Source organism: Echeneis naucrates, chromosome 24 (genome assembly GCF_900963305.1).
Source record: "Echeneis naucrates chromosome 24, fEcheNa1.1, whole genome shotgun sequence".
NCBI classification, from domain to species: domain Eukaryota; kingdom Metazoa; phylum Chordata; class Actinopteri; order Carangiformes; family Echeneidae; genus Echeneis; species Echeneis naucrates.
Genome location: NC_042534.1, coordinates 12333236 through 12358726, shown reverse-complemented (window position 1 = coordinate 12358726; position 25491 = coordinate 12333236). Strand labels below are relative to the sequence as shown.

General features: G+C 41.2%; 3 protein-coding genes across 8 annotated transcripts; 1 reads left to right on the top strand and 2 right to left on the bottom strand.

The window, feature by feature from the left end:
• On the bottom strand, positions 1-20158 carry LOC115037429 (solute carrier family 23 member 1-like). 6 transcript variants are annotated; one of them, XM_029495971.1, is made up of 14 exons: positions 19635-20158; positions 19405-19473; positions 5171-5274; positions 4482-4628; positions 4057-4214; positions 3050-3209; positions 2747-2928; positions 2297-2417; positions 2025-2178; positions 1690-1943; positions 1404-1568; positions 1192-1300; positions 943-1038; positions 1-778 (listed from the first exon to the last, which is right to left on the bottom strand). In XM_029495971.1, the coding sequence occupies exons 3-14, from the start codon at positions 5216-5218 to the stop codon at positions 579-581; spliced, it is 1794 nt and encodes a 597-aa protein (XP_029351831.1). In that variant the 5' UTR covers positions 5219-5274; positions 19405-19473; positions 19635-20158; the 3' UTR covers positions 1-578. The 6 variants fall into 6 exon arrangements, with proteins under 6 accessions (XP_029351831.1, XP_029351833.1, XP_029351830.1 ...); XM_029495973.1 differs by having other exon boundaries at positions 5171-5224; XM_029495970.1 differs by having other exon boundaries at positions 19405-20158.
• Positions 14988-19949, top strand: chgb (chromogranin B). Its single transcript, XM_029495968.1, has 7 exons — positions 14988-15207; positions 15334-15380; positions 15517-15607; positions 16024-17521; positions 17733-17832; positions 17979-18089; positions 19716-19949. Exons 1-7 carry the CDS (start codon positions 15015-15017, stop codon positions 19794-19796), a joined length of 2121 nt encoding a protein of 706 aa, XP_029351828.1. The 5' UTR covers positions 14988-15014; the 3' UTR covers positions 19797-19949.
• Positions 20159-20291: 133 nt separating the features above from the next.
• trmt6 (tRNA methyltransferase 6 non-catalytic subunit) lies at positions 20292-25186 on the bottom strand. Its single transcript, XM_029495975.1, has 12 exons — positions 24931-25186; positions 24608-24738; positions 24283-24392; positions 23787-23878; positions 23599-23682; positions 23378-23502; positions 23048-23218; positions 22704-22849; positions 22350-22435; positions 21628-21730; positions 21217-21303; positions 20292-20789 (listed from the first exon to the last, which is right to left on the bottom strand). The coding sequence occupies exons 1-12, from the start codon at positions 25035-25037 to the stop codon at positions 20628-20630; spliced, it is 1404 nt and encodes a 467-aa protein (XP_029351835.1). The 5' UTR covers positions 25038-25186; the 3' UTR covers positions 20292-20627.
• Positions 25187-25491: the final 305 nt, after the last annotated feature.

The following is a 25491-nucleotide window of genomic DNA, read 5'->3' as shown; positions in this document are numbered from 1 at the left end:
CATTTATTTTTTATTCACGATGAATACAAGTGAAGAGCCTCTCTTTTTTAGTAAATTTAGGATGAATTGATGAAACTTCACATCAGTTTTTGGGCAACATCATCAATGAGAGAGAGAATGACTTCATGAACTTGCTTTTTAGATTTATTTCAAATGAAAAGAAGCGTAATAGACCCAAGGAAGCACAAAATCTTCTTCAGAAGGCTCTCCTTTAATAATGACATTTAAAATATTTAAATTCTGCTTTGTACAAGCTGCAAATTACTCTTGACTTATATAATGAGTTTTTGTTTGTCTGTTTTTTTTGTTTTTGTTTTTGTTTTTTGCTTTCAGCACAACAAATCATCAGAAATTAATCCTTGTCATTCACGTCCGTGATGTTTGCAGTATCAGTGCAGCAACGGGACAAAACAGCAGAATGCGATAAATGTGATTAAAAAACAAAGGCATTAATTGCAGCCTTTTTATTGATTGCAAGTAACACGTTCACCATCTCAGCCCTTTGTGAACTACCCCTGGTTCAGCCCTGATGGAACAAATCCATCATTGATCCTTGGACTGTGGTCACTCCCCTGGCTTTATAAAATGCTGTCCTCAGACTTGTGCTGAGAGCTGTGGCCCCTCCATGGACAGAAGGGGATGTAGCGAACCCAAGAGTAGGATGAGAGGAAAGCAGTTATGCCAAAGGGGAGATCATACACCTCTTCTGATTCCAAAGTGTTAGAGTCTTCAGGATCCACCTTGCTCCAGGCAAAAAGGCCACGCTCACGTTTAGTCCCTTAATGAGATCAGAATAATTGTCCAGAACATGTTATATAAATATAGTTTCTATTCAAAGATATTAGGGTTTGTGATCTGGACAATGATTGAATGTTGACTTTGTGTAGGAAGTACTGAACCTGCACTGGATGCAACTTAATTCACTGACAGCGTTTCACTTACCAGGAGCTGTGTTATCAAGGAGGAAGCCAAAGAATCCTCCAATAAACATATTGGTTGTCAGCAATACATGCAACACTTGGTCCACCTCCTTCACACCTGAGTCACACACCGAGGATGAGAGCAGGAAGAGATACTCAAACATCAGCAGACTGATGTGCATCACAAGTTTTAGTCAATTTACTGAGAAGTTCTGTTATCTGTTGAGGTGAAAGCTGTCAAATAGCAACAACACTTTATTGTCCATTTTACCAGTATTCAAGAATTGTGGATTCTTCTGGATCCAATTTGGAATGACGAGTGCCGAAAACATGGAGAAACCAAAAACGAAAATATTTCTGGAGGAATGCATGTCTGTGGCCTGAACAGTGAGATAGGTCAGCAACACAACATTAGCAACATTAGCAACACATTATTCAAATGATCGTTTTTTCCATGATCCATTTTTCCACACTGTTGTTTACCTGTAGATTAGAAATCCCAGCAGCGCCTATTACTCCAAACATCACCAGGAACATCCCTCCAATCACAGGGGCTGGGATGGTTGTGAAAATGGCTCCAAATTTACCCAGCATCCCCATTAATACCATGAAAACCCCACTTAAGAGAATCACAGCTCGACTGGCCACCTGTTGTCACACAAAAGCCATGTTATATTTTTTCCAGCTCCTTTGAAATGCAAATAAAAGTCAGTAATAATATATTTGCTTGTCTTGAAGGGTAAACTCTGGGCCGAGTTATGTACCTCACCTTGGTGATACCCAGAGCTGCCACGTTCTCACTAAATGAGGTGGTTCCATTGCCTGTGCCAAAAGCCCCCGCAATCAAAGAGCCCAGCCCTTCAACCCCGATACCTCGGCTGATGGCGTGGCTCGGTGGGGGGGGTGCCCCTGACAGCCTGGCACATGCATAGTAGTCTCCCACAGACTCTAAGATGGAGCACATGATTCCAGCTGTAAGACCAAGCACAGCTGCCAGGTTCACAGTAGGCACACCCCACTGACCTTAATGGGAAGACAAACCACTGATAATTGAACACTCCGTAAAACATCTTTCAGCCGTGTTGTGCCCTCATGTGATCTTACCAGGATAAGGCACTGTGAACCAGGAGGCATCGCGTATTGCATTGCTCACATCAGTACGGGCGAGGTAGCCATATTGAGATGGATTAGACGGTAGGACATCAGAGATGGTGAGGATGTAGCAGATAAACCACGAGACCAAAATGCCCAGCAGGATCTTATCAATGTAGAAAATGCCATGTGAGTGTTTCCACGTAACCATAAAATACAACCTATAACCTATATACACACATATACTGTATATATCACAATGTATGACTTTCCAAAGGACGTACAGGCATCATCTGGAAGATATACAACTTTGATGTGTGCAGTTTCTTGGTGCTGCTGTATGCAGGGATCGGGACTGCTATGCGTTTGAGGTACTGGGAGAACAGGATGATCAGCACACTGGTCCTGCATGTGTGAAAAAAAAAACAGTTGTGATAATGTACAAGTTGTAGGAGCAATAGCTCCACTGCCAAAAAAATCTAGGTATCATTCCCTAAATTTCTAAAGTGCCTTGATGTAACTTTGTTATGATTTGGCGCTATACAAATAAATCTGATTTGATTTGATAAAAAATAAATAAATAAATAAATAAACTTCTTCTGCATCATCACGTAAACCTTAGCTTGTTATGGCTGACCTCCAAAGAAAGAAGATCTGCAGCCACACATGAAGTGTTGACATTATAAAAGCATTTCCTTTCCAAACTGTCTTTGCAACTGTGAGTGGTTACATACATAGTGGCGATGCCCCAGTGGGTGCCAGCCTTGGCTCCGGCTGCATCGTACAGTGACAGGCCTATGAGAGCGATTGTGGGTGCAATGGTTAATGGGCCAATGAAGCGCATGAGGAAGCCAATAAGGCCAGAGAAACCGAGCAGGATCTGGAAGACAGAGGCTACCATGATAGAGCCCTGCAGCTGTGGACAGAACATAAAGATGGGTACTATGAGCATGTACACGGTTCCCTTTTAGAGCAGAACATAAAATTAATCATGAGCACTATCTGAAGCTGTGAAGACAATGTTTGTTTCAGCTCACTGCTGTTAGGCGCGTCGTCCACACATCTTTGAACTCAGGTGAGGACGTGTTGACCAGGCTGGCGTTCTGAGTCCAAGCTGGACATTTCCATTCTGGTGTGGACAGTATGGCCACGGTAGGTGTCACCACTGCAAAAGTACCTCCCTGTAGGATGGGAAGCCTATAGGGTGGGACAAAAACAGTAAACATTTGGATGGATCTTTTTTTTGCTTTCATTTGTCTTGCGTTTCTTTTTGTAATCAGCCAAAGCTACATGGCCAACAATATGCACAACAATATGTGAGTCTTTGTTCAAATGGTCTTGTTCAAAGAAACAAGACCATTCCACATCTACACTGAAACTTAATGCTAGTACATGTAAATACAAAAGGCTAATGTCACCATGCCAAAGCTGATATGCTGACTTTTACCAGATATAATAATGATGAATACATTTGCTGATTACAAATGAATTACAAATAAATGACAAATACAGATGCACCTTGTGGGAATATTAGTACTGGTTTAGTCAGCTCTTGTTAAATAAATATCTTGGATAATGCAGAATTACAGTGTCCAAAGAAAGATTAACATGTCTAACATGTCAGCAAGTGTCTGCCTATTTACACAGACATGCAGGAAGCTCAGAGTTAACTTGGACACATGGTTTTGTTTATCCGATGGACATGATGAATGCATCTGCCCGCAGCTCTGTTTTGGTCTCTTCCTGTAAGGAAAAAAATCTGGCTCTCCATCTGCTATTTGGAATTTCTCAGTCAATTAGTAATTAGCCACATAGTCGTCTGTACTTGCTGAGGCGATTTAAACCGAACTAAATATAAAAACATCCCCCCAAAAAATTAACTAAAATAATAAGCTAATTGAAACCAATGCACATTAAATGCAGGCATTCGCTGAAGACAAAAATGCTAGGTTGTTTCTAATAATGATGTAGAGACGGTGCAAACGCGTCAATGCATCTCCAAAGGACAGTTAATGTTGATATGAATCAGCAGCATTGCTCTGACCTGATACCAAAGGTGACCTGCAGCAGCGTGCACAGGCCAGAGACGAAGAAAATGGAGTTAATGAGGCTGCCCTGGGTCAGGCGGTCATGCTGCAGACACAGCCCCTCTGAGAGAATGAGAGGGATGGCAACGATCGCACCAAAGGCTGTCAGGTAATGCTGCAGAGGACAGACGACAGTGATGAACTGATGCACCCATTAACATACCAGACAGTTAGTATAAAGCATATTTTTCTGGTGCTGCCCACCCCCTCTCTGAATGAGGGACTGGATTTAGATTATGTCAACATGCTTCAATAATGTTTTTTTGTTTAATTCTCATTTTTAACATGTAACTTTATATTGTTTGATTTTGAGAAATCAATCAGTTGTAGCATTGCAAGTTCCAAAGACATTTGAATTCAGCCCAGTTAGGTTTACACCAACCTGGAAGGCCAGGATAATACAAAGGTACCAGGGGGGAACGTCTGTCACACCATATAATGGTTTATTTGTGTCCTCCTCTGCAGCAGCGCTCCTCCCCTCTGTCCTAGCTGCCTCTTTCCCAGGTTGATCATTGACTTGTTGACCCATCTGCCGAGCCAATCAAAACGCAGACATAAATACAAAGATAACAGAGGCTCAATCAGAGACGTGCCAACATGTCCACGGTTCTCAGATTCATTTTAAGGGCAAAAACTCAAATACTGCTCATCCACCTGTCACTGAATACTTACGAACAACTTGGATTTTGAAACAAGGGGGCATTTAAGGTAGATTAACACATTTGATAGCAGCCATGTTTGACATTGCATTTCTCTTAGTGCTGCAAATGTAGGAAAGACTGAAGAGTAAACATGAAAGAATAGCATATTTTTTTGTTTCCACGCTGTGCAGAAGTGTGTGAGTTGCACAACTTTCACATACTTTGGACTCTAATTTCTCCACCTCGTGCAACCCCCTGCCCACTGTGAACCAGAATCAATCCGAATTTAGAGTAATGCAGCCTTTGTGAATTTAAAACTGTGTACTTTTCCAAATGCTCACAGGTGCCTAAGGATTCTGGCAGCACCCAGGGAGAGTACCTAAAGATGCCTGCACATGGATAAGCCATTGGACTTGTATCTTGTACTTACATCACATGCAATAGTGTCAAGTTCTCTGCTTTCCCTCTCTGAAGCCATCTCGACCTGGGTAGAAAATAAAAACTTTGGTGCTGGACTCCTTCAACTGGGTTCTGCTGAAAAGAGGTGAACTGAAAATTAAGGTGAGATTATCTTTGGCATTTCAGTTCATGCTGTAGCATTCACAGCTGATACTAGGTGCCCATCATTGGAGGAATTCAATCAGCTTGATCATTAACCAACTTGTTATTTATTACATTGTTATAAATAACAAGTGGAAATGATTCTTGAGAGGGAAACAAAACTTAACTAAGATAAAATCTTATAATATATTCATATGATCTCCTGAATCTGTGAATTGTGAATACTGATAAGTTATCATAGTGGAAATGATTAATTCAACACAGTTCAAGAGTTCAAGAGAGAGTTTATACATCAGTGAAACACAAAGCTTACTCACACAATGCATGGTGAGGGACAAAACTGGACTTAATTAAATGCGTATATAGAATGCTGACATCTTCAGTTAGATGGTGAGTGTTTATCTCAAACTGTCTTAGTCGGCTGATGAGACGAGATTGGGAAGATATTCAGATAAAGAGATTTAGGCCTTCACTTCCAGGCAGAAGAAAATCTCAAAACCCTGATATGATCACACTGCGGGATGCTGACAAACGTGTCGAGGCAGGTGCAGCATAGCATCTAGGGAAATGATTGTGAAAAAGCACTCCAGTCTCCAGTCTCTAACAGTAAATCCTGACATTGAGAGGACAGCAATGTGGTTAGCTGTCTTGTTTCTCCTCATTGCAAAATCCATCAAAAGGATGTGCACAATAACTCCTGTGTCCTGACTGAGATGAATGAATGACTCCGTATAACAGGATAAAGCCAAGTCAAAGTGACACACTGCTTATTTCCTCTACAGCAGAGAGGGACTGATTACAACGGCAACTTAGGGACAGTTATCACTTATCTCTGTTTTTGTAGCATTACCAGCATTACTATGTGCTGCTTTATTTGGAAGTGGGTTCAGTGGATTAGCAGCTCATTTATTTCCTAAAGTTTGTTTCAGAGCAACAAACTTTAATGTCAGAGAATGATCTACCACATCATTAACTCCCTTCTTTACTTCTTTATAGATGTCCCTTTTACTTTTTTTTGATGGATTACCAAAAGTTACCAATTGTTTGTGGTTTAAAATTAAAGATGCCATTCATCAAATTCATGAGCAAAAAGTAGCATTCTGTCATGAGTTTTTAGTTTATCTCATGCAAGCTCGTCCAAGTGAAAATATAAAATGCAGTGAAGGAAACTGTACTTACTTAAACTTACTGTCCCTGTTTCTTCACAGTGACTTCCCCCTCAGGAGCCATCACGAATCAACAGCTCTGCGCCAAACAAGCATGCGTTATCCTGCCTACCAAGTGATGTTTAATCATTTGACGTATGAAAACTGAGGTGATGCAGCCACTTCACATTCGCCCTTCAGTTCACAGTAGTCCGACAAAGACTCATGTTGCAAATGTGAAAAAAAAAAAAAAAAACTTTTACAAAATAGCACAGGCTGATTCTGACCCTGACGGGAAATGGTACGACAGAAATGTAAGCACAGGATAAAAGTGGCAGAGAACATTTGGATAGCAGATGTAACTGAACCTGTATCCAAAGTATCTTTTTGTGCGATAACAATTTATTCTGTCTCAGCGATGCCTGAGAGAACATCTAGTAGAAGACTGCAGATCTTGTTGGAAGCTCTTCAAGGCAACATTTGGCAGTATAGCTGCACCAAAAAGTGTAACCTTTCATTCATTTCATTCAGGTTTGGCACATTTAACGATGCATGTTTCATGACTTGCTGAAAATATATTTGGAGAAGATTAATTAGAAACAGGCCTGTAACCAGCATGCAGGTGCATTTATCATATTGTGTTATCTAATCATCGACATCAGGCCATTTCAGATGTACCAGCTAAAGAGTCTAAAAGTTTTATTTCAAACATGCATGTGTTGCAAACACAAACTCCTCGAGATGGATAAAATGAGATTAGAGGCTGAATGGTTGGTATTGGGTCCAACAGGGCCCAGACCTTTTCAACGGAAACACCTGCCAGCATAAATCCATTCAAGAGTGAGTCAGGGAATGAAAAAAAAAAAACACATTTTGTTCCCCAACTGCCAATGATTTTGACACTGGACTCAGTTGTCCTTGCAGCGAGGCTGCACTATTGATTTAAACAAGACATTCACTCTGTAGCTCTTCATCGGAAAAAGTAGCACAACTAAACTTTAATTTTAAAAGTTTATAAGGTTATTTTAAGTAACATTCATATAATGCCAGCCTTAAGGTTTGAGCTGAGGTCATTGTAAAACAAAAACAACTTTACACTTAGTGAAGATCTTTAAACCCTTGACCCTGAGGCAAAATTTAGACGGAATAATTAAATTCTCTCCTGCTGCTGTCTCTGTCCCAACTCCATACCACTTGATGCTCTCACCCTTGTGAAAAGCGTTTAAAATCAGTGTCAATTTGATGAGAGTGCTGAAGGTCACAGCATCAATAATCTTTAATGTCGTGTCAGCATGAGACTATGATTATTAGGATATTACATCACTCTGTCCATTCCATCCTCAGAGGCCAGTGATAAAACTATGTCTTTCCTCTTTCTGAACCAAATATATGTTCATGTTTTATTCCAAAAAGGACTTGTAATAAAAAAAAAAACAAACAAAAAAAAACATCTCTTGTGGGATATATTGCAATGTTTACAAGCCTCCTTGGCAGACTGAGAAGATATAATTATTCCTGTCGATATTTTTCTAAATGAATTGCAGCCCTAATTATGCAACACTATATATTCCCTAGTGTGTAAACAAACCCTGACCAATGAAACGATTACCTGGAAATTGCAGTTCTTAAGCAGACTATGTCTTGGCTGCATTTGCTCAGCAGCAGTTAGTGGGGAAAATCAATGCCATAGAAAGCCTGATGTAGCTTGTGATTTAAGAGAACCCTTTAAAAAGAGTATCTAAAACTAAAATAGACATTCACAGTCAGTGTAGTCCAGAAGCGTTTAAAAAAAAGGGTGTTTTAAAGTCATATCATGCAGTAACTCAGCCTGACTGAAGGAGAGAGGAAAGGAAGCAAGGGAGGAGTGACAGAGAGACTTGAATCCTTCTTCTGACAGATCTTTTAGTAGAGATGTGAGCACTCTATGGAGGATACGTCCTTAACGTTGTGGTTGGAGACCACAAATGTGAATAAATCTACAGGCAATCTGCAGTTCAATTTGTGCAAGAAGCACGATCAGATAGGCCGCACCACCCGGTTCCACAGAAAATGATTACACTTTAACAATTCCCCTTTTTCAACTTCGCCTCACACAGTAAAATACTGTTTGATGGCCCCTGTAGAAAGTAGATATTGATCTATTCACAATTGTGCATCTGCTCAGGTAATTGAGTTGTGTAATAGAGCTAGTTTGCATTAACACATCAAAATCAATAATCATGATCAAAACCCAGGAAGGAAGAGCGTATGCAGCAACACTGGGAAATTCAATTTTCATTTGTTGCAGAGGTTCAGAATAAAAGGTCTCTAAACATCCTCAGATGTGTGGCCAATCTTATGTTATGTTTAGGGTGATTAAATATGAACGATGAGCTGAAACAGCATCATTATTTTGAATAAGAGCAGCACTGCAGCTAAAATGTATTATTGCCAGAAGGAGATTTAGTTTTAAGGTTTTTTCTTTTCGTTTTTGAACTGATCTTTATCACTGCTTTCAAATTAGATGAGTTCGGTTTAGGAAAAACAAGGTCCAGGCACAGTTTAAAAAAAAAAAAAAAAAGGATGTGAAGCCTTTGGATTCTCCTGGTTTTCTGGATTCGATGGTCATTGATTGTGGTCTGATCTAAATCACAGCTATAAACAAAGATCCCTACACTAATCACACCCAACAATTCTAATCTTCTGTTTGTATTGAACACGGACATTAAACATGTACAGTGCTGGAGGATCAGTGGACTTAATAATGACTTTCACAGCAAGTCCAGTCATATTTTAAAGGTGTCTTAGTTGCAAACAGCTAAATATGGTGAGTCTATTGCGCCTCGACTGGATGACTTCAAAAGGACACCGGGAGCCTCCATCCCATGAGGCTCAAAGAGAATGAGCAAGTTGCACTAAGTGCAGCGACTTCATGGTGAAAACACATGAAAGGAAAAGGTAGTATGCTTCCAGGAAGGTGAGATATCGGAACACACATCAGAGAGCCTACATGACCTGCACCATTCATTCCTCATCCTCACCATCTTCCTCTCTGTGTCCTGCACCCATGTTAATTTTAAATAATTAGAGCTCATTTATGCTGGAGACTCTTTAATAAACATGATTCATTTTGTTGAAGCAATGCAGAATTTCTCATTTTCATAAGGTGCAGATAAACCTTAAAATCTATTTCAATTGCCTGTTCCAATGTGTAGTGTTACTTTCTTTCTCTCTCACTCTAACACTGCACCAGATAGAAGATGAGATATATAACAATATAAAATAAGAAAATAACAATAGCTTAAACAAACAGCTAGAGGTTACACGGTCTGTTTCCCTCAAACTTGATTTGACCTCCACTACTCCACTAATGAGTGTTTGTGGCTGTCCTGCTCTACAAGATAAAGCTCAACAAGTGTCCTCAACCCAACATCTTGTGTGGTGGGTAACAGAGAAAGGACACTCGTCCAAAAAGATTTTGGGTTGGTAAATAACAGAGGCCTAAAGAGAAGTGTTTTTCTGTTTCCAGAGGATTTAACAGAGGGTGGGAGCTAAAAATGGAGAGAAACACACAGCTGCACTCCAGAACTAATACGACTTCATAAGAAAAACTGTGCAGAAGGCAAATCTGCAATATGGAAAATACAGTCACAGAAAGAGTGTGGTGTGCGATTTCTTTCAATCTATCTCTGTCTATTATTGTTAAATATGAGACATTATTTTCTTATATTTCTAAATTATAAATGAATGATTACAGCGCTATGTTAAAGGGACTTCATTGTGTCTCAGTCCACTTAATACAGTATATATTATTTAACAGTTGCTTCGAAAAAAAAAAAGATATTACAACAGCAGTGCACCTCTATGAATAATAAACTAAGCGGAAGTGAAAACTGTTTTCACCTCTCAGTTGGAGTTGGAGAATCAGTTCCAGAAAATAGCATTTTCCTGCACAGGGCAGTTGACTCATTACCAAGTGCCATTATTAGGATTTTCTATTGACCTGTCAATCCCCTGAATAAACAGCTGGTCCTGCTGTACGGGAAGAGCTTCTGGTGTTATATGAGGCATGCCATAGGTGCTCTGGTTGGATGTGTGACTTTTGATATCCTACAGGGCTCACAATGGGTTGCCAAATCGTCAGGCAGTGGTATGATTTCATCTGGGATTTGATGCTATCCTGGCTATGAAGCTTTCACTGACTGTTGCAATTTTATTAGTAAAAAAGCCCATAAAACCATCACTGCTGAGAGCTACAGGAACCAATGGTTCCTCTGAGCTCTGACTCTGTCAGCCTGGCTACAGTGCTGAAGAGAGGCCTGAGATTGTTCTTGTTTTCTTCTATCAATGCTGATGTGTTTCCTCTGTTTCAATCATAATCCAGAGCCCTGACTCTTACCAAAACAAGCATTTTCACGTTTTAATGCCCATATCACAACATTCATTTGCATTTCACCATTACCAAGCCTATTGAAGCAAACACACTCCTTTGCAGATAGCATAACCGGATCATTAATCATTGTTTGTATGAGAACAATATATTTTTATGGTTGCCACAAGAGTCATAAAGATGAGCCTGCTTGGCCCCTTTCACAATTTATTCACATTCATCCCTCCTCGGTTGTACTCATCATCCTTTTCTCCCTGTAGTCCTCATTAGGATCTTCACATTTCCTTAAAATACTGAAATGAAACAATTTCACTAAAGCAAAGCCAGAAATCAGAACAGGTTGATGAGAGAATAACTGAAACGTGCAGTGCAGTAAGGACTGTGGATGTTTCTGATGTAATATCTTATTTTTGGAGTTGAATCCTGTTTTAAATCAGATACAAACTACAGGATTTGTTAAGGAACTAATTAGCCTTCATTTGTGAGTCAGGACAATTTGAATCCTCTATGACACAGTAAAGCAGAGCTGCATCCTCATTATGGACCTTTTGCTTCCTAATAAATGTTGTATTGAGCATGCTACTACAATTGTGATGCTAATAGCATTGCAGTTTTGGATGCAGGCAGATTATGTAAGAGGTACAAATACAAGCTCTCTGTCATACTGATGACTGCATAAACCAAGCAGCTTTATAATGACACTGACATCATACGTCTACAGCGACCCTTAGAGCACAGTCTTTGGACCCAACCCTCAATTTTTTCTCCTCATCACTTTAGTTGGTGGCCTGCAAGCAACAGAGGGTAACTGCTACACGGCCAAAGACCTTGAAGTTAAGTGTCACCTACTTTTTGCTGACTGCTGTGAGACAGGAAAGGCATTGAGAGAGAGTAAGACGTGTTAAATGTGCCGGGGTTGGATTCAATTCAATGTCTTGTTGCAAATGTGCTGCCAGAATTGTTGGAGGACTCATTTACATCATGCTTCAGAGTTTATTCATCACAATAATGATGAATTAACCAGAGAGACATTCGTAAATATGTGCATATGACTGCAGATGCCCTCTGTTTTTGGAATATCATTGAAGCCTCTTACCAGTTCTGAGTAAAAACATACAGCCTGTCCCAACCCCAGATCAAAGCCCCGCCGAGGCTTTCATGCTGAGTACTGCATCAAGCTCATCGTGTGGCTCTTTGTTCTTGCATGTAAATGGTGGTGTTGTTGCACACTCACACTGATCTGAGTCTTATTCTCAGAGCCTGCCTGCACGCACTGAGCTTCCCCTCTCTAATACTCCCCTTGCTGCCTGTGAGCTCCTATGTCCTCACGACTCTAAAATATTTATCAAGCCTGGAGCAATAAGAGTAAAGGCCACAAAAACATACATGCACACACGCGCGCACGCACACACACACACACACACACACACACACCTTGTTCACAGTTTCAATTTCATTGTACAATGTACAATGACAACAAAAAAATCTATTCAAGGGACTTGTATAATTTAGTGGTTCAGTGCCTTTGATATTCAGTGGCTAGATGGAGTGGTGAGCCTCAGCCAGAGATGACTTCCTCCTCGGGGAATGTAACGGAAACTGCAAAGCACTACTATCCTGCTGCTGCTGCTGCTGATGATGATGGCACTCTTCTCACTTGGGACATTGCGTGAAAACTGAAAGTTGTCTCATTATAATTTGCCCAAAAGACACGGTTTACTGGCTGCTTTGGGTCAGTGCATATTGGCTGGATGTACAGTCCTCTGTCTGACATTGCTTTATGTCCCTACCAGAAATTATTTCAGTTACCACAGTGGAAGCTGTCTGCAGTAACAAAGATAGATGTAACCAGTCATGAATGCACAAGGGGCAACAGACAAGAGAGAAAATACATGAAGCAGGATATTTCCCATTTTGCTCGCAGCTGTTGGTATTTTCTGCACCCATAGTTTCCAAGACATGATTGAATTTGAATGCTATTTGCCATAAATTAAGGTCAGTGCTTGTTGTGAAAACATCTCATGTAAACATGCATTTTCAAGCATTCACAGAGGATCAAATACATAGACGTTGTTGAAGGAAATTCGTGAGCATTATATAACACAAAAACATTTAAAATGTGTACCTAGAACATTAAGTAACAGGTTTAATCACTATGTCACTGGAAAACATGTAAAATGTAGCATGTCATGGAATATGATGCAAAACAACTGGGAAAAAAAAAAAAAACTAATGTAAAAGCATATTCAAAGCAGGTACCATGCACTGACGGATAAAAGACAAACAAAGGACGCCACTACCAAGTAACCAATTAGCAAAAACAGAAGATGTGGAGAGCCAGAACAAGGGCCTCGCCCTATGACTGTTAAAGGGGAGTGAGGCGTCAAAGCCAAGCAAGAAAAGAAACCAAAAAAACGCTAATCTGACCCACCAGTGACCGGGGACCGTCGTTGAATCATCGGCTTACATGCTCAGATACTTGCTGTATTTTGAATGAAACTACAACCTCATAAGACTCTGAAGAAACATTTGAAGAACTCTGCATCTGATTTGAAGACTACTGCCAGATCTCCACTTGCCCACTACTAGGCAATTGGGAGCCACTACAACATATCTCATTCATTATTATTTATCATCATTTCATGTCTATAGTAGTCTATAGTAGTAGTAGACACATTTTATTTTATCGAGTTTGAATGAAGGAGTGTATGCAATGAAGAAGAGCAAATTGCTGTACAAGGGAACAGAAAAAAAAAAATCACGCAACGTGCCAAAAAGAAGATGCCAGTAGTTGTCAGTTTGAATGTTCTGAGCCACGCAGAGCTGAGCCTACTACATTTGATCTCTGTCACTGCACATAGCAGTTCATCTCAGTCCAGGGTTTGTTATGCAGCCAGCAGCATTCTCTGATTCAGATACTGTCTATGGAAAGTCAGGAATCTAAAGACATTTCGGGTAACAGATGAGATCACAGTCCTTCCTACATACAAACACATACATTTTGAATGTTTCTCTATAAACGTGCTCACTTATTGAACAGCCGGGCCAAGAATCTCCTGATCAGAGCAGCACTGTAACACCCCAACACAGCAGAAAGATGCTGTATTAATACATGCATGTCCTACAGGTGTAAACTACAACAGCTATCGATCCAAGTCTCTATTAACTAGTTTTCCTCTGCTGGTGCTGAAGCACACTGGCTCCCATGGGAAACTGGAAGGGATGTGCTGAAGGCTGAATGAATTACTGAGTGACCTGGGGTAAAAATTGTGACTCAGGGTTGGTCAGAATCGTTAAGCATGTATGTCTCTCTTTTTGTTTGTTTGTTTAATATATGATACATTAGTCCACAATCAATTATTTCAAACTAACACTAAAAGGGACCAACATGGCAGCAGAGAATAAGCAAGGCTTATATAATTTGTGCAGGACAGTAGTAAGGACGGCGTAAGTAGTACTTACGTAAGTAATACTACAAAGTACTACTTGTAAGTAGCAGAAAGTACTATGACGTACATGTACTTCCTATAGCACACACATTCTCTCCTTTACTGCATACTATTTCTTCATGTATATTCTCACTCATACATATGAATTTCCCCCTCTTTCCTGTTATTGCTCACTCACTTATCCTTCTCCGCACTCCTGCCATGTTTTTATGTCTTTACGTAGCTGTATTTATGTATATTTTCCTACTAGGGCCCCTTTGCCGTGTCATGTTTGGAAATGAGAATTAGTTCCCAAATATTTTACTTCGGGAAAAAATAAAAAAGTGTGTCTGCTCTGAAAACACCATGTCTGCAATCTAATGCAAGAAAACAACAGCACACTTGCAGTCAAGAAACTGACGACTTCCAACGCGATATACAACGGCAGCAGTTAAATAAGATTCTGGCATGAACAAACAACATTATCAATCATCCCATTGTCATGTTGCAGGGCTCTGTGTGTTAGATTGCATAAGAATGCGGGACTCTTCGTGATGTTGTGTCCAGCCCAGCGCGGGTCTGCCCTCCGGCATCTCGTGACATTAAAAACAAACACGCCATGATGCCATCGTCTCCCCCAAATCCGTTTAAACTCTCACCTGAACGAACAGTGGGACTAACCAGATTGCTAATTCGCTTTCTACAAAATGTCGACTTTGTGCACGCTTCAGACTTCAGTCTGGTCAGTCTCCTTTGCAGGTCTAATGAGTCATGACACTAACAGCGCCCAGAGCGGTCCTCCCACGCTCCCCCAGCCCACTCCTCTCCTTATTTGAGGGCGCTCCTCTGCTCCAGCCCTCAGAGCAGCACCGCGGAGGGACGGGACGGGACGTACGGGACAGGATTGACCCGGTTCGCGCCAACATGCGGCTGGTGTTTGTCGTGGCTGCGGCTCTGCTGGCAGGTAGGTGACGGAGCTGTCCGGGGTCCGTTCAGCACCACGGACAGAGACACCGACACATTAACGCATGCCGAGACATTTCCGCTTGACACATACAGGCTGAAATCTGTTTTCCGCTCCCCGATGTAGAGTATCTAGCACTTCCAGTGGGAAAAGAAGGGCAGAGAGAAGACATGGTATGTCTTTTTCTAAGACAATATGATAATTACAGTAACAACTACAGCTATCGGTACAAAATAAATGAATGAATGAATAAAATAAAGTCTGGAGCAGAGCGAGGAGCTATATAATTAGTTCATTTGATTTTTGCAGATAACACGATGTTTGGTTGAAGTTCTGTCCAAAGCTCTTTCCAAACCGGACTCCCAGCTGGATCAGGAATGCAAAGACATCCTCCAGTCAGGTTTGTAGCGCATGGGTTTCTGTTACTTTTCATGCTCATTCAGTGTAAATCATTAAAACCGTCTTATATGTGCGCAGAGTAGACTGTAAGCAGGCATATTTAAGGAGATTACAGATCTTTAACTGGTAGGGTTATTGAGACACTCGGGTGCTGATGGACTCAAATGCAGTTAAACTGTATATCAGCCAACCAGCTGGTGAAATTAAATTAAATTAGAAGATTTTCATTTCAGGTTTCATACCTGGTCTCCCTTCATTAATAGAAATGCTGGATTGTTTTTACTCAAATAGAAAAAGTTTTTGACCAACTCATAACTAATTTGAAGCAGACTGAAATGAAATAAACATAATCTATCGCCAAGAGCTGTACTCTGTAAATCTTTATACCTCTTTGATCTTCCTATTGATCTGCCACAGGGGTTAAACATGCCCCATTGGACAAAAAGAATGGAGAGGGGATCGTAACTCATGATGAGGTGGTCAACATTCATCCAGCTGATTCTGAGGCAAAAGCAACAGATGTGGAAGACATTGAGGCACTACTAAAATCAGTGGAGGAGAAGAGGGAAAACCCAGAGGATGAACGCAGCCAAGAATCCTGGAGTCTGGGTGACAAAGAGAAGAGATATGGGAACCAAGAGGAAGAAGAAGAGCGGGAGAAGAGGAGCAGCTGGAGGCCTGGAAGATACCACCAGAAGAAACATAAGCGGGGTGAAGAAGAGGATAACGAACGCAGTCAGGAGAGTTGGGGAATAGAAGAAAAGAGATCGGATGAAGAAGAAGAAAAATACGGTGAAGATAAAGAGAAGAGAAACTGGAGGCCTGGAAGATACCACCAAAGAAAACACAAACGAGATGAGGAAGGAGAGGAGGCAGAAGAGCCAGAAGAAGATCGTAGCCAAGAGTCCTGGGATGTAGACAAAAGGCATGGGATTGATGATCAGGAGGACAGATACAAGCGCATATGGAAACCCACACATCGCTACCACCATAAGAAAAAGCTCCACAAACGCAGTGATGAACCATCTGAGGAGGAGGAAGATGGGGAACGCAGCCAAGAATCTTGGGGTCTTGACAGTGAAAGAGATAAGAGGGACTGGAGGCCTGGCCGTTATCACCAGAGGAGACATAAGCGCGATGAGGAACTCTCAGAAGAGGTAAGGGATGAGCCAGATGAAGAACGAAGCCAGGAGTATTGGGATTTTGACACCGGAAGAGACAAGAGGGACTGGAGGCCTGGCAGGTACCACCAGAGAAGACATAAGCGCGATGAGGAAATCTCAGAGGTCAGGGATGAGCCAGACGAAGAACGAAGCCAGGAGTATTGGGATTTTGACACCGGAAGAGATAAGAGAGAGTGGAGGGCTGGCAGGTACCACCAGAGGAGACACAAACGTGATGAGGAGCTATCAGAAGAAGGTAGAGAAGAACCCGATGAAGAGCGGAGCCAGGAGTCCTGGGATTTTGACACCGGAAGAGATAAGAGAGAGTGGAGGGCTGGCAGGTACCACCAGAGGAGACACAAACGTGATGAGGAACTCTCAGAAGAAGGTAGAGAAGAACCTGATGAAGAGCGGAGCCAGGAGTCCTGGGATTTTGACACTGGAAGAGAAAAGAAGGACTGGAGGCCTGGTAGGTATCACCAGAGGAGACACAAACGTGTTGAGCTCCCAGAAGCAAAACGAGAAGAGGCAGATGGGGAACGAAGTCAGGAGTACTGGGGTTTCGACAAAAGACATGGACAAGAAGAAGAGGGAAAAATAGAAAAACGTATATGGAAACCAAGACATCGATACCACCATAAAAAAAAATATCACAAGCGTAGCGGAGACTCCTCAGAAGAAGAGGAGGAAGAACAGAGGGGGGATTCAGAGGAATATGAGGAGGCTGCAACAGACAAGGATGAAGCTCTTAGGTACTTCATACTTTCCACACATTCAATAACCTCTACCATTACATTATACATTTATTATTTGGCCCCAGAGGACCAAACGCTACAGAGCACCAGGCAAATCAAAGGGATCAAAACAACATTTTGCACAACAAAATTAACAAATCCCTCAGGCAATGTTCACACGATGACAGGAAAAATACTAGCACTGCGCCTGATTGCAGCTGTTTTTCAGGAACCTCGCAGAGAAGCGCAATCCCTGGATTTTCAGAGGCTACTACCATCCTGCCTGGTTTAAAAGGGATTCAGATGGAAATGCTGCAACCTCAGACAAGGTTTGCATGAGGAGATCAATTCAATTATCATCTGTATATACAAAAAAAAAAAAAAAAAAAAGAAGAAGAAACAATTGGAAGTAATTCTTTGCATGGTTCCAATGTACAGTTGAGACATGTTTTAGTTCTGCCTTTCATGTGTTCAGATGGATGAGCTGGGCAAGGTGCTGAACTACAGGATAAACCAGCTAGCCAACCATTCTATTCAAGATGAGGCAAAGAGGAACACACACCAGAGGGCATTCAGCCGGCAGGAGGTAAACACTACACTCATGCTAACTGCAAAAGAAATTACTTTTATGAAATATGTGAGGATGCCTCTCCTGTTGGGTTCACTAACAAGGTCACTGAAATGAATACAGGTAAGACTATGTTGTGATCTACAATGCAAGCTGTAATTAGCTGTATTGTAATTTACACAGAATGTTATGTGTCTGATGAATTGCACTCTATAGCAGTAGGGCTATGGACAAAATGGTAATAAAAAAAAACCCACCAACAAATCTTAAACACCACAGTGTAGTAGCCTGAAGGATATATTTATATATTCTTTACCTAACTCGGAGTGGGACTCATGATGTATAATAATTCACTCTGCAGGCATTTCAGCATGCATAAAGCTGGCCTAGTAAATCCGTGATGCACAAACTGTTTAACAGGGTGAAACAACATCCGCGCTCATTATGGAAATGCCTGTTGTACATAGAGACGTCAGGATTTGGCCTTCAGGAGCACGTGCAAATTTACATCAAAAACTGTCCCTCGTCAGTACGTACTGAATAAAAGGGGGAAAAAAATCATGGGCAGTGACTGGTTTCACAAATCTGGCTTATTTACAACCAATCATCGCACTGCTTTCATTTGCATCATTTTCTCAAGTGCAGCAATCTGACTAAGAAACGTGTAATTACAGGCTCCGACAGGGACAGCAATCTGACTAAGAAACGTGTAATTACAGGCTCCGACAGGGACAGCAACTGACAACGGAAAGATTCAGTCCTTTGTTATTTCACTTCCAAAATATTTTGAAGCAGAAAAATTGAGAAACAATGATGACTTATTTCTTATATTGGCTCTCCAGTTAAACTGTGAAGGGAAAAGATCTTGCTTAGCAAAGAGAAATAAAAAAAAAGTAAACGAATGCAACATTTTTCCGGACTGATCCAGGCTTTGCCAGTGTAAACACTAATTAAACCTCCTAAGGAGACTGGCCTGACTGAAGTGTGATGCGTGTACAAAGCCGACATTCAATGAAAAAGCGAATCATTCATATAGATAGCGTTTCGTCCAAAGGTGGGTTTTAACGGATTATTGGAGACTTCGGCACTAGCGCTCGTCTGCCACGCTTGTTTTGCACGCCAGCAGATGCCGGAGGGCATGCCCGCACCGACCGTCAGATTTCTTTCTAATAAGCAAAACAACTGCAGACGTTACTTCATCACAAACAGACCAGACTTTATGAAAATGTGAAGCGCTAAGAATTCCAGTTCCATTCACCAAACTTTTTTCCTCACCCAATTCCCGTGCCAACAAGTAAAGCAGCGTAGGTGAAACGCAAATGAAATTACTCACCAGAAAGACCAACTGCTCTTCTGTTTCACTTTTCTTCTTTAAGACAAACTCATCAGCTTCATCTCCACCCTTCCTCCGACAAAGGGGAAGTTTGTGGTGTTTAAAATCACACATTCAGCAAATTAAACCACATCGCAATGCCGGAATTGTTTTGGAAGTTTTTATTTTTTTTAAATAAGGACTCCGCCTAGGTTACAAAGCAGGAGAAAAACTGGATCATAATAACTCACATTTCTATTTCAAACATGGTTGAGGACACGGGCTACTGCGGTGTCACAAAACTTGATGGTGAATCTTGTGCGTTTTTACAGGAGAAGGAGCTGGAAAACCTCGCAGCGATGGACTTGGAGTTGCAGAAAATCGCTGCCAAGTTGCATGACAAGAGCGCGTAAAGATGGGTGGAGAGCATTTCAAGATTATATCAGCCATCACCTGATAAAATCTGCTGGTTCATCTCTCTCGTGGCTGCCAATTTAGTGTGCTTTCAGTGTTAGAAAACAAAACAAAAAAAAAACAAAAAACGACAAGACGTATAAACCCCTGGAGCCTTGCCAAAATGAATATCAACTTGTTTATCATTGTTATTGTGATATTTTGATGTTATGAAATTAACTAGCATGGGAATGATTTTAATGTTTATATAAATGAAAAGAAAATGTTAAAATAATATCAATCTAAGAGATTGCTAAAAGAGATATGTTCTGAAGATTGTTCAGTCTGCACTCAATAAAATGAGTTATTCTGGGACCACACAATCACATATCAGGCTCTTTTGTACAGTTTTTTTTTTTTTATTCTGCACTGATACAGATATAGCCCACAGATAAAATTCACAGCAACTGGATCATATAACAAATGGCACTTTCTTTAGGGATAACAAAAAAAAAAAAAAAAGCTAGAGAGCATTAACTGGAAAAAAAGTTTTTTTTTTTTCACCTGGTCTTAAGAAACAAAAAAACTGTCACTTACTCTCTACATACAAAAGATTATGTCAGCCGTTCCTCACACACATTTACTGAGCTCCAAGAGCATAAAGTAGCATTGCGCCTCAGTCTGCACTGATTTGACTACACAAGACGGGAAGGAGTGGTCTGAAGAATGCAAAGCAGACACTCTGTCACCCGTATTCCAGATATGTCAAATCAGTTCAGGAAAAAGGGAAGACAATGCTTGAGGAAAATACCCATTGGCTGCTAGAAGAGATGGGATGCTTCATCCTTTGTTTATCCCTCAGTGTCTGTCAGCTTCTGTCTCTTTGGAGCTGGTTCCTCAGCTTGCTGGGAGCCTGCAGGTTTGGAGCGGTCCATGGCAACCGTTGTCCCTGAGAGGAGGTAGCCCCCACCCCCACTCATCAGCAGCACGGGATGGGTCCTATTAGGCAGCACCTTGGTAAAATACAGAAAGGCAGTCAGGATACAGTACTTCCACAGAACCCTTCCTGTAGAAGGAATGCATTTCAAACGGAACTAATCTGGGCGAGGGGGTGAACTCCTGAGTGTTCAAACATAATTGGGATTTTTTTTTCCCCAGTGCAGTCAAAATTTTATACAAAACAGTATAAAATAAGCCAAATCTTATAGAAAACTACAAGATTTTGACCCAAAATAATATGCTGTTCCTGGTATTTTTATCTGCTGACAAGTACGTAATTTCAAATTTGCTGAATTTCTGTCACAGGACGCCTGAGCCAGATGTGGTCTGAAGTGTAACACAGCTAAGTTAATACAAAAAGGATGTTAATGATTTTCTTTTTAAAGAAGGGGTCAGCACTGTGGATTCTTGACTGGAACAGGACATATATGGAGAGTTTACCTGATAATGTCTGAGCCAGGTGTCTGTGAGTCTGAGGTTGACTGTACCACCATGTTCCCTGAGCTTAGTGTAGCACTCGATAAGAGGCTGCAGGGAGGGGAGAGAGACGAAAAAGGAAACAAGGAGGAGGATGACTGCACAGCCAACATATAACACACGCGCGCACACACATATAGCACAATCTTTTTAGCAGCATAAACACAAAACATTTAATAAGTGCAAGAATGGGATTTGTAACTTCTTGGCACTGACAGGGATGTCTGCTGCAGCAATGAAACAGACATTTCCAGCCGTAACGCTAATCAATAAAAATGTACACAGAAGAAGCTAATGAGAAATCCTTCCGAGATAAACTATCATCACTAATAAACAATGTTGTGCACTTCACCTACATGCCTCTCATGAGCTTACCTCTTTGTATTGAGAGTAAACTACAAAAGGCCTGGAGGGGGAGAGGAATTTGAGCAGGCCCATCAGGACGGGACATGGGTGAAAACGACTGGCTATAACGAGCCTGCAATTAGAAACAAACAAGACCATCAAGCAAACCAGCTGCATATTTTGTTATTGGAAATGTGTAGGTAGGCAATGCTATCATTTAGCAAATCAGTATTTAGTGGACTTGAGGATTTAGCGCCTTCCTATTGTTGTTTTATTTTTGATTAAGCTGGATGAGTCAGTAAAAGTGGCTGATTTAGGACAGAATTGAAAATGGGGCTCTGTTGTCATGTTCATGATATGTCTGCCATGATGTAGAGGAAAGCTATGTGAATAGGCCAGCAAGATCAATACTTGTTCTTCTGACTTGGATGTCAGCCCCACAAACCTTCATCCATCAATTATAAAAAGGCTATAAAGCAAAGTCACCCTGTTCACCCTCTGAGGATAATGTGTTAATCACTGCGCATGAGCTCAGAGAAAGGCAAATGGTTTGTCATAGTTTCCATGGTCATACTTAATATTGCTTCAATTATGAGTAATCAGTTTTTCTTCCCTACAGATCGTGAGAAGGGAAAGAAAGAGAAATCAACTGATGCTGAAAAAAAAAAAAAAAAAAAAAAAAAGCAGGGAATAAAAACCACCAACAACAACAACAACAAAAAAGAAATAAGAAATAAGAGAAAAGAACCAACCCGTCTGCATTTCTGCCTTCCAGCAGGGCTGCAGCAGCTGCCAGCTTCTTTCGTTTCTCCTCTAGCCTCGCCTTTTTCTCCTGAGCCTAGTAACAAAAGAAACAGATGACACATAGTAGCTAGTTTCTGGTGATTAGAAGTAAAACAAAACAAAATAATTATTAGTCCCTCATTGGGGGAATTTGTACATTACAGCAGCATCAGACATTTTAGACAGAATAGAAGTACACAAGTAAATATATAATACAATTTAACAGTTATGAACAAAGAACTGACAGTTGAATTGCAAAATTAAAAAAAAAAAAAGGAAAAAAAAAGATTTATGAAAATGAAGTTGCTAAATACTGGATATACTTTGGCTTCCTTGCGTGTTTTCTCCTGGTCCTGGCCAGTTTCATCCCCAGTGTTGATCTCCATGTTCTGTTGCTCCATACTGCCCTGCTCATCTGCTTCAGGCTGGTTTTGCTCCTCCTCTGCAGCCATGTTAGACTTTGTTTCATCTATTATTTTGAATGTGGTTAGAGTCAGTTAAACGTCACATAGAGACACATATACACTTAGTTACAGTTGATTTTCTGAAGTGACTGATGGATCTCATGAGGTTGTTCTGACATTTCAGCGCCTCACAGCCCCTCTGATTCATGCACAAACAAGGTTCTAAACATCCTAGAGAGTTCTTAGTCAAAGACAGGTCCTACCAGTATTTGTGTCTTTGGCTGTGGTGTCCAGAGTGCCTGCCAACAGAGAGTTGACATGGCAGATGGGAAACTCATGCAGCATATCATGAAAATGTGCAGGGAAGCCAAAGCTCTCCACACCCGCCCGAACAGGCCCCCCTCCTGGGTACATTTGAATCACTGAGCCATAGCCTGAATGAGGGGGAAAGAGATTGTAATTATGCAGCATGCAAATAGAAAAAATAAAAAACTTTGTTTGGATCGATTTTGTAGGTTCTATCTCCAGAAATAGCTACATTCATTTAGTCCAAATAGATAAAAACAGCAGGAAAGTTCACAGGATGAACACACCCCCCATTCTTTCCATGACAGAGCCCAGCACAAGACCAGCGCATGTCTCAAACACCAAAACTTTGCTGCCAGCGTGGATGTTTGCCAGAGTCAACATCTGCGCAAGAGTGTCATATCGCATGTGGCTGCAAAACACAGAGAGATACAATGGCTTCAATTATCTCTATCTGCTCATTAAAAAACAGCTTTCACACATTCCAGTAATCCCAGTGCTGACTCACCAGATCTTCCCCGGTTCCCGGCCGTGGTACATCAGAGCCAGGATGCGACACGACGGTTTTAGAATCGTCACGGTATTTTCATACCTGAGGAAGCACAGGATGGGAAAACTTATACCACTAATTACAGTACTCTACGTTATCTTATTAGTGTATAACACACTGTGGTTGCATAATTAAAAGCTACTCACTTCTTCTTTTTCTTTTTGATGTACTTATCCTGGGCATACTCGGTCTTATCTCTGAATGTAGAGCTGTTCTTTATAAGCTGGTCAATGATTTGCTGTGGGGCACAAAAACAACCAATCTCTTGTCTCTCTTCTGTTAAGTATCATTTTATCCAGTAATTTCAAAGAAAATGTTCCAAATGATAAGACAAAACCAACATTCTGTTGGCTCACCACAATAGTTTAATTTCCTATGGACTTCCTGTGTGGTGGCTATATTGTTAACTGGATATAGTTTAATTCTTTCTCGTGTTTACTCTAGACTGGGTTAGGAAATACTTGTATGGTGGGATCTCTTGATTGTTTCTTTCTTTCTTTCATTTTTTGGCTTCTCATGGATTTGACTATAGTAAATGAACAGGGAACACATCCATAAATATTCCTTGAATAACAGACCCAACACCTGGCCATACCACATTTTTCTCCATTTCTGTATATAATTTTAAGGTTTCTGATGTACCTGACCCTTCAGACCTTGCTCTTTAAGCGTCTCTATGTCATCCCTGGTGAGTTTCTGTGATTTTCCATCATCTACAATGTTTCTATTGTCTGTGCCTGCCTCCTTCGAACCTAGGAAGAAGGAGAAGAAGAAGAAAAAAAATAAAATAATTGTGCTCAAATTGAAAGTGTGAGGACAACAGGCAGGAGGTGGCCTTTTCTTTTTTTACTCAAACATCCATAAAGGATGGAAATGGCACACTTGAAAGCACATGTGCGCCCACACAAATGAGCTGTTCAAACTGAAGGTGAATGTGACTGCTGTGTGTTGTGAGCAGGTGACACACCATCAGAGCTCACTGTGTCCTTGGGCTTCTCTGGCTGCAGGGTCCCTCCAGACACTATTTCAAATGTGGCACCGTACAGATGGCCCACCGCATTATCCAGGAAAAACCACTGTTTCTCAAATATCACCTTCCTGCGAGGAACCCAGAGGAAAAGAAACAAAACAACCTCAATGCTGCATCCCCTCCTCAACGACTGTTGACTTTAGAGGGAGTTAGATCATCATCCATCGCTTAGGATGTCACTTCTGGTTTAGCTAATACCAAGGTGGTGGATGGTAAAATGCTTATATTCGACTGTTTTTTTTTTTTTTCAACAGACTCACTTCCTAGGTTGAATTTGCATAGCTTTAAAGATATCTCCTCGTTTCAACACAACGTAGTCCCCCTCTTTGATTCTGCACTGGTAATCGTCGTCTTCGTGGTCCGCCATGATAACGCCGAGAAACCAGCTCAACGCAAAGCTGCGAGCTTAAAAAATGTCGCCTTCAGCCGCTGATACGGAGCTGCCGCTGGCAAAGGCACCGGGAGAGGAGGCACAAAACGACAGATTACCGTTTCCACGTGTTAGCTTTCGCTTCCTTAGCATCTCAGGGAGGCTAATCGAACACAGGCCGAAGGAAACGCTACACTACGTCGTCGTCCTCTGTGATTGGTTAAATGTCGTACACCGTTTATCTCAGCAGCCAATGGTAGCAAAGTGTGATGGCTCCAGGTGGAAATGTCGATTTCAGAATCATCGATAAGAAAGGGACTGCTCAGGTTCAGCGTTCAGCCAAGAGCTACTATGGTTTAGGATTAATGATGAAATTAACACAGTTTTGCTACTACCTATGTTGCATTTACCTGACCAGATTTCTTCTTGTATGGAGTTTAAATATGTATTC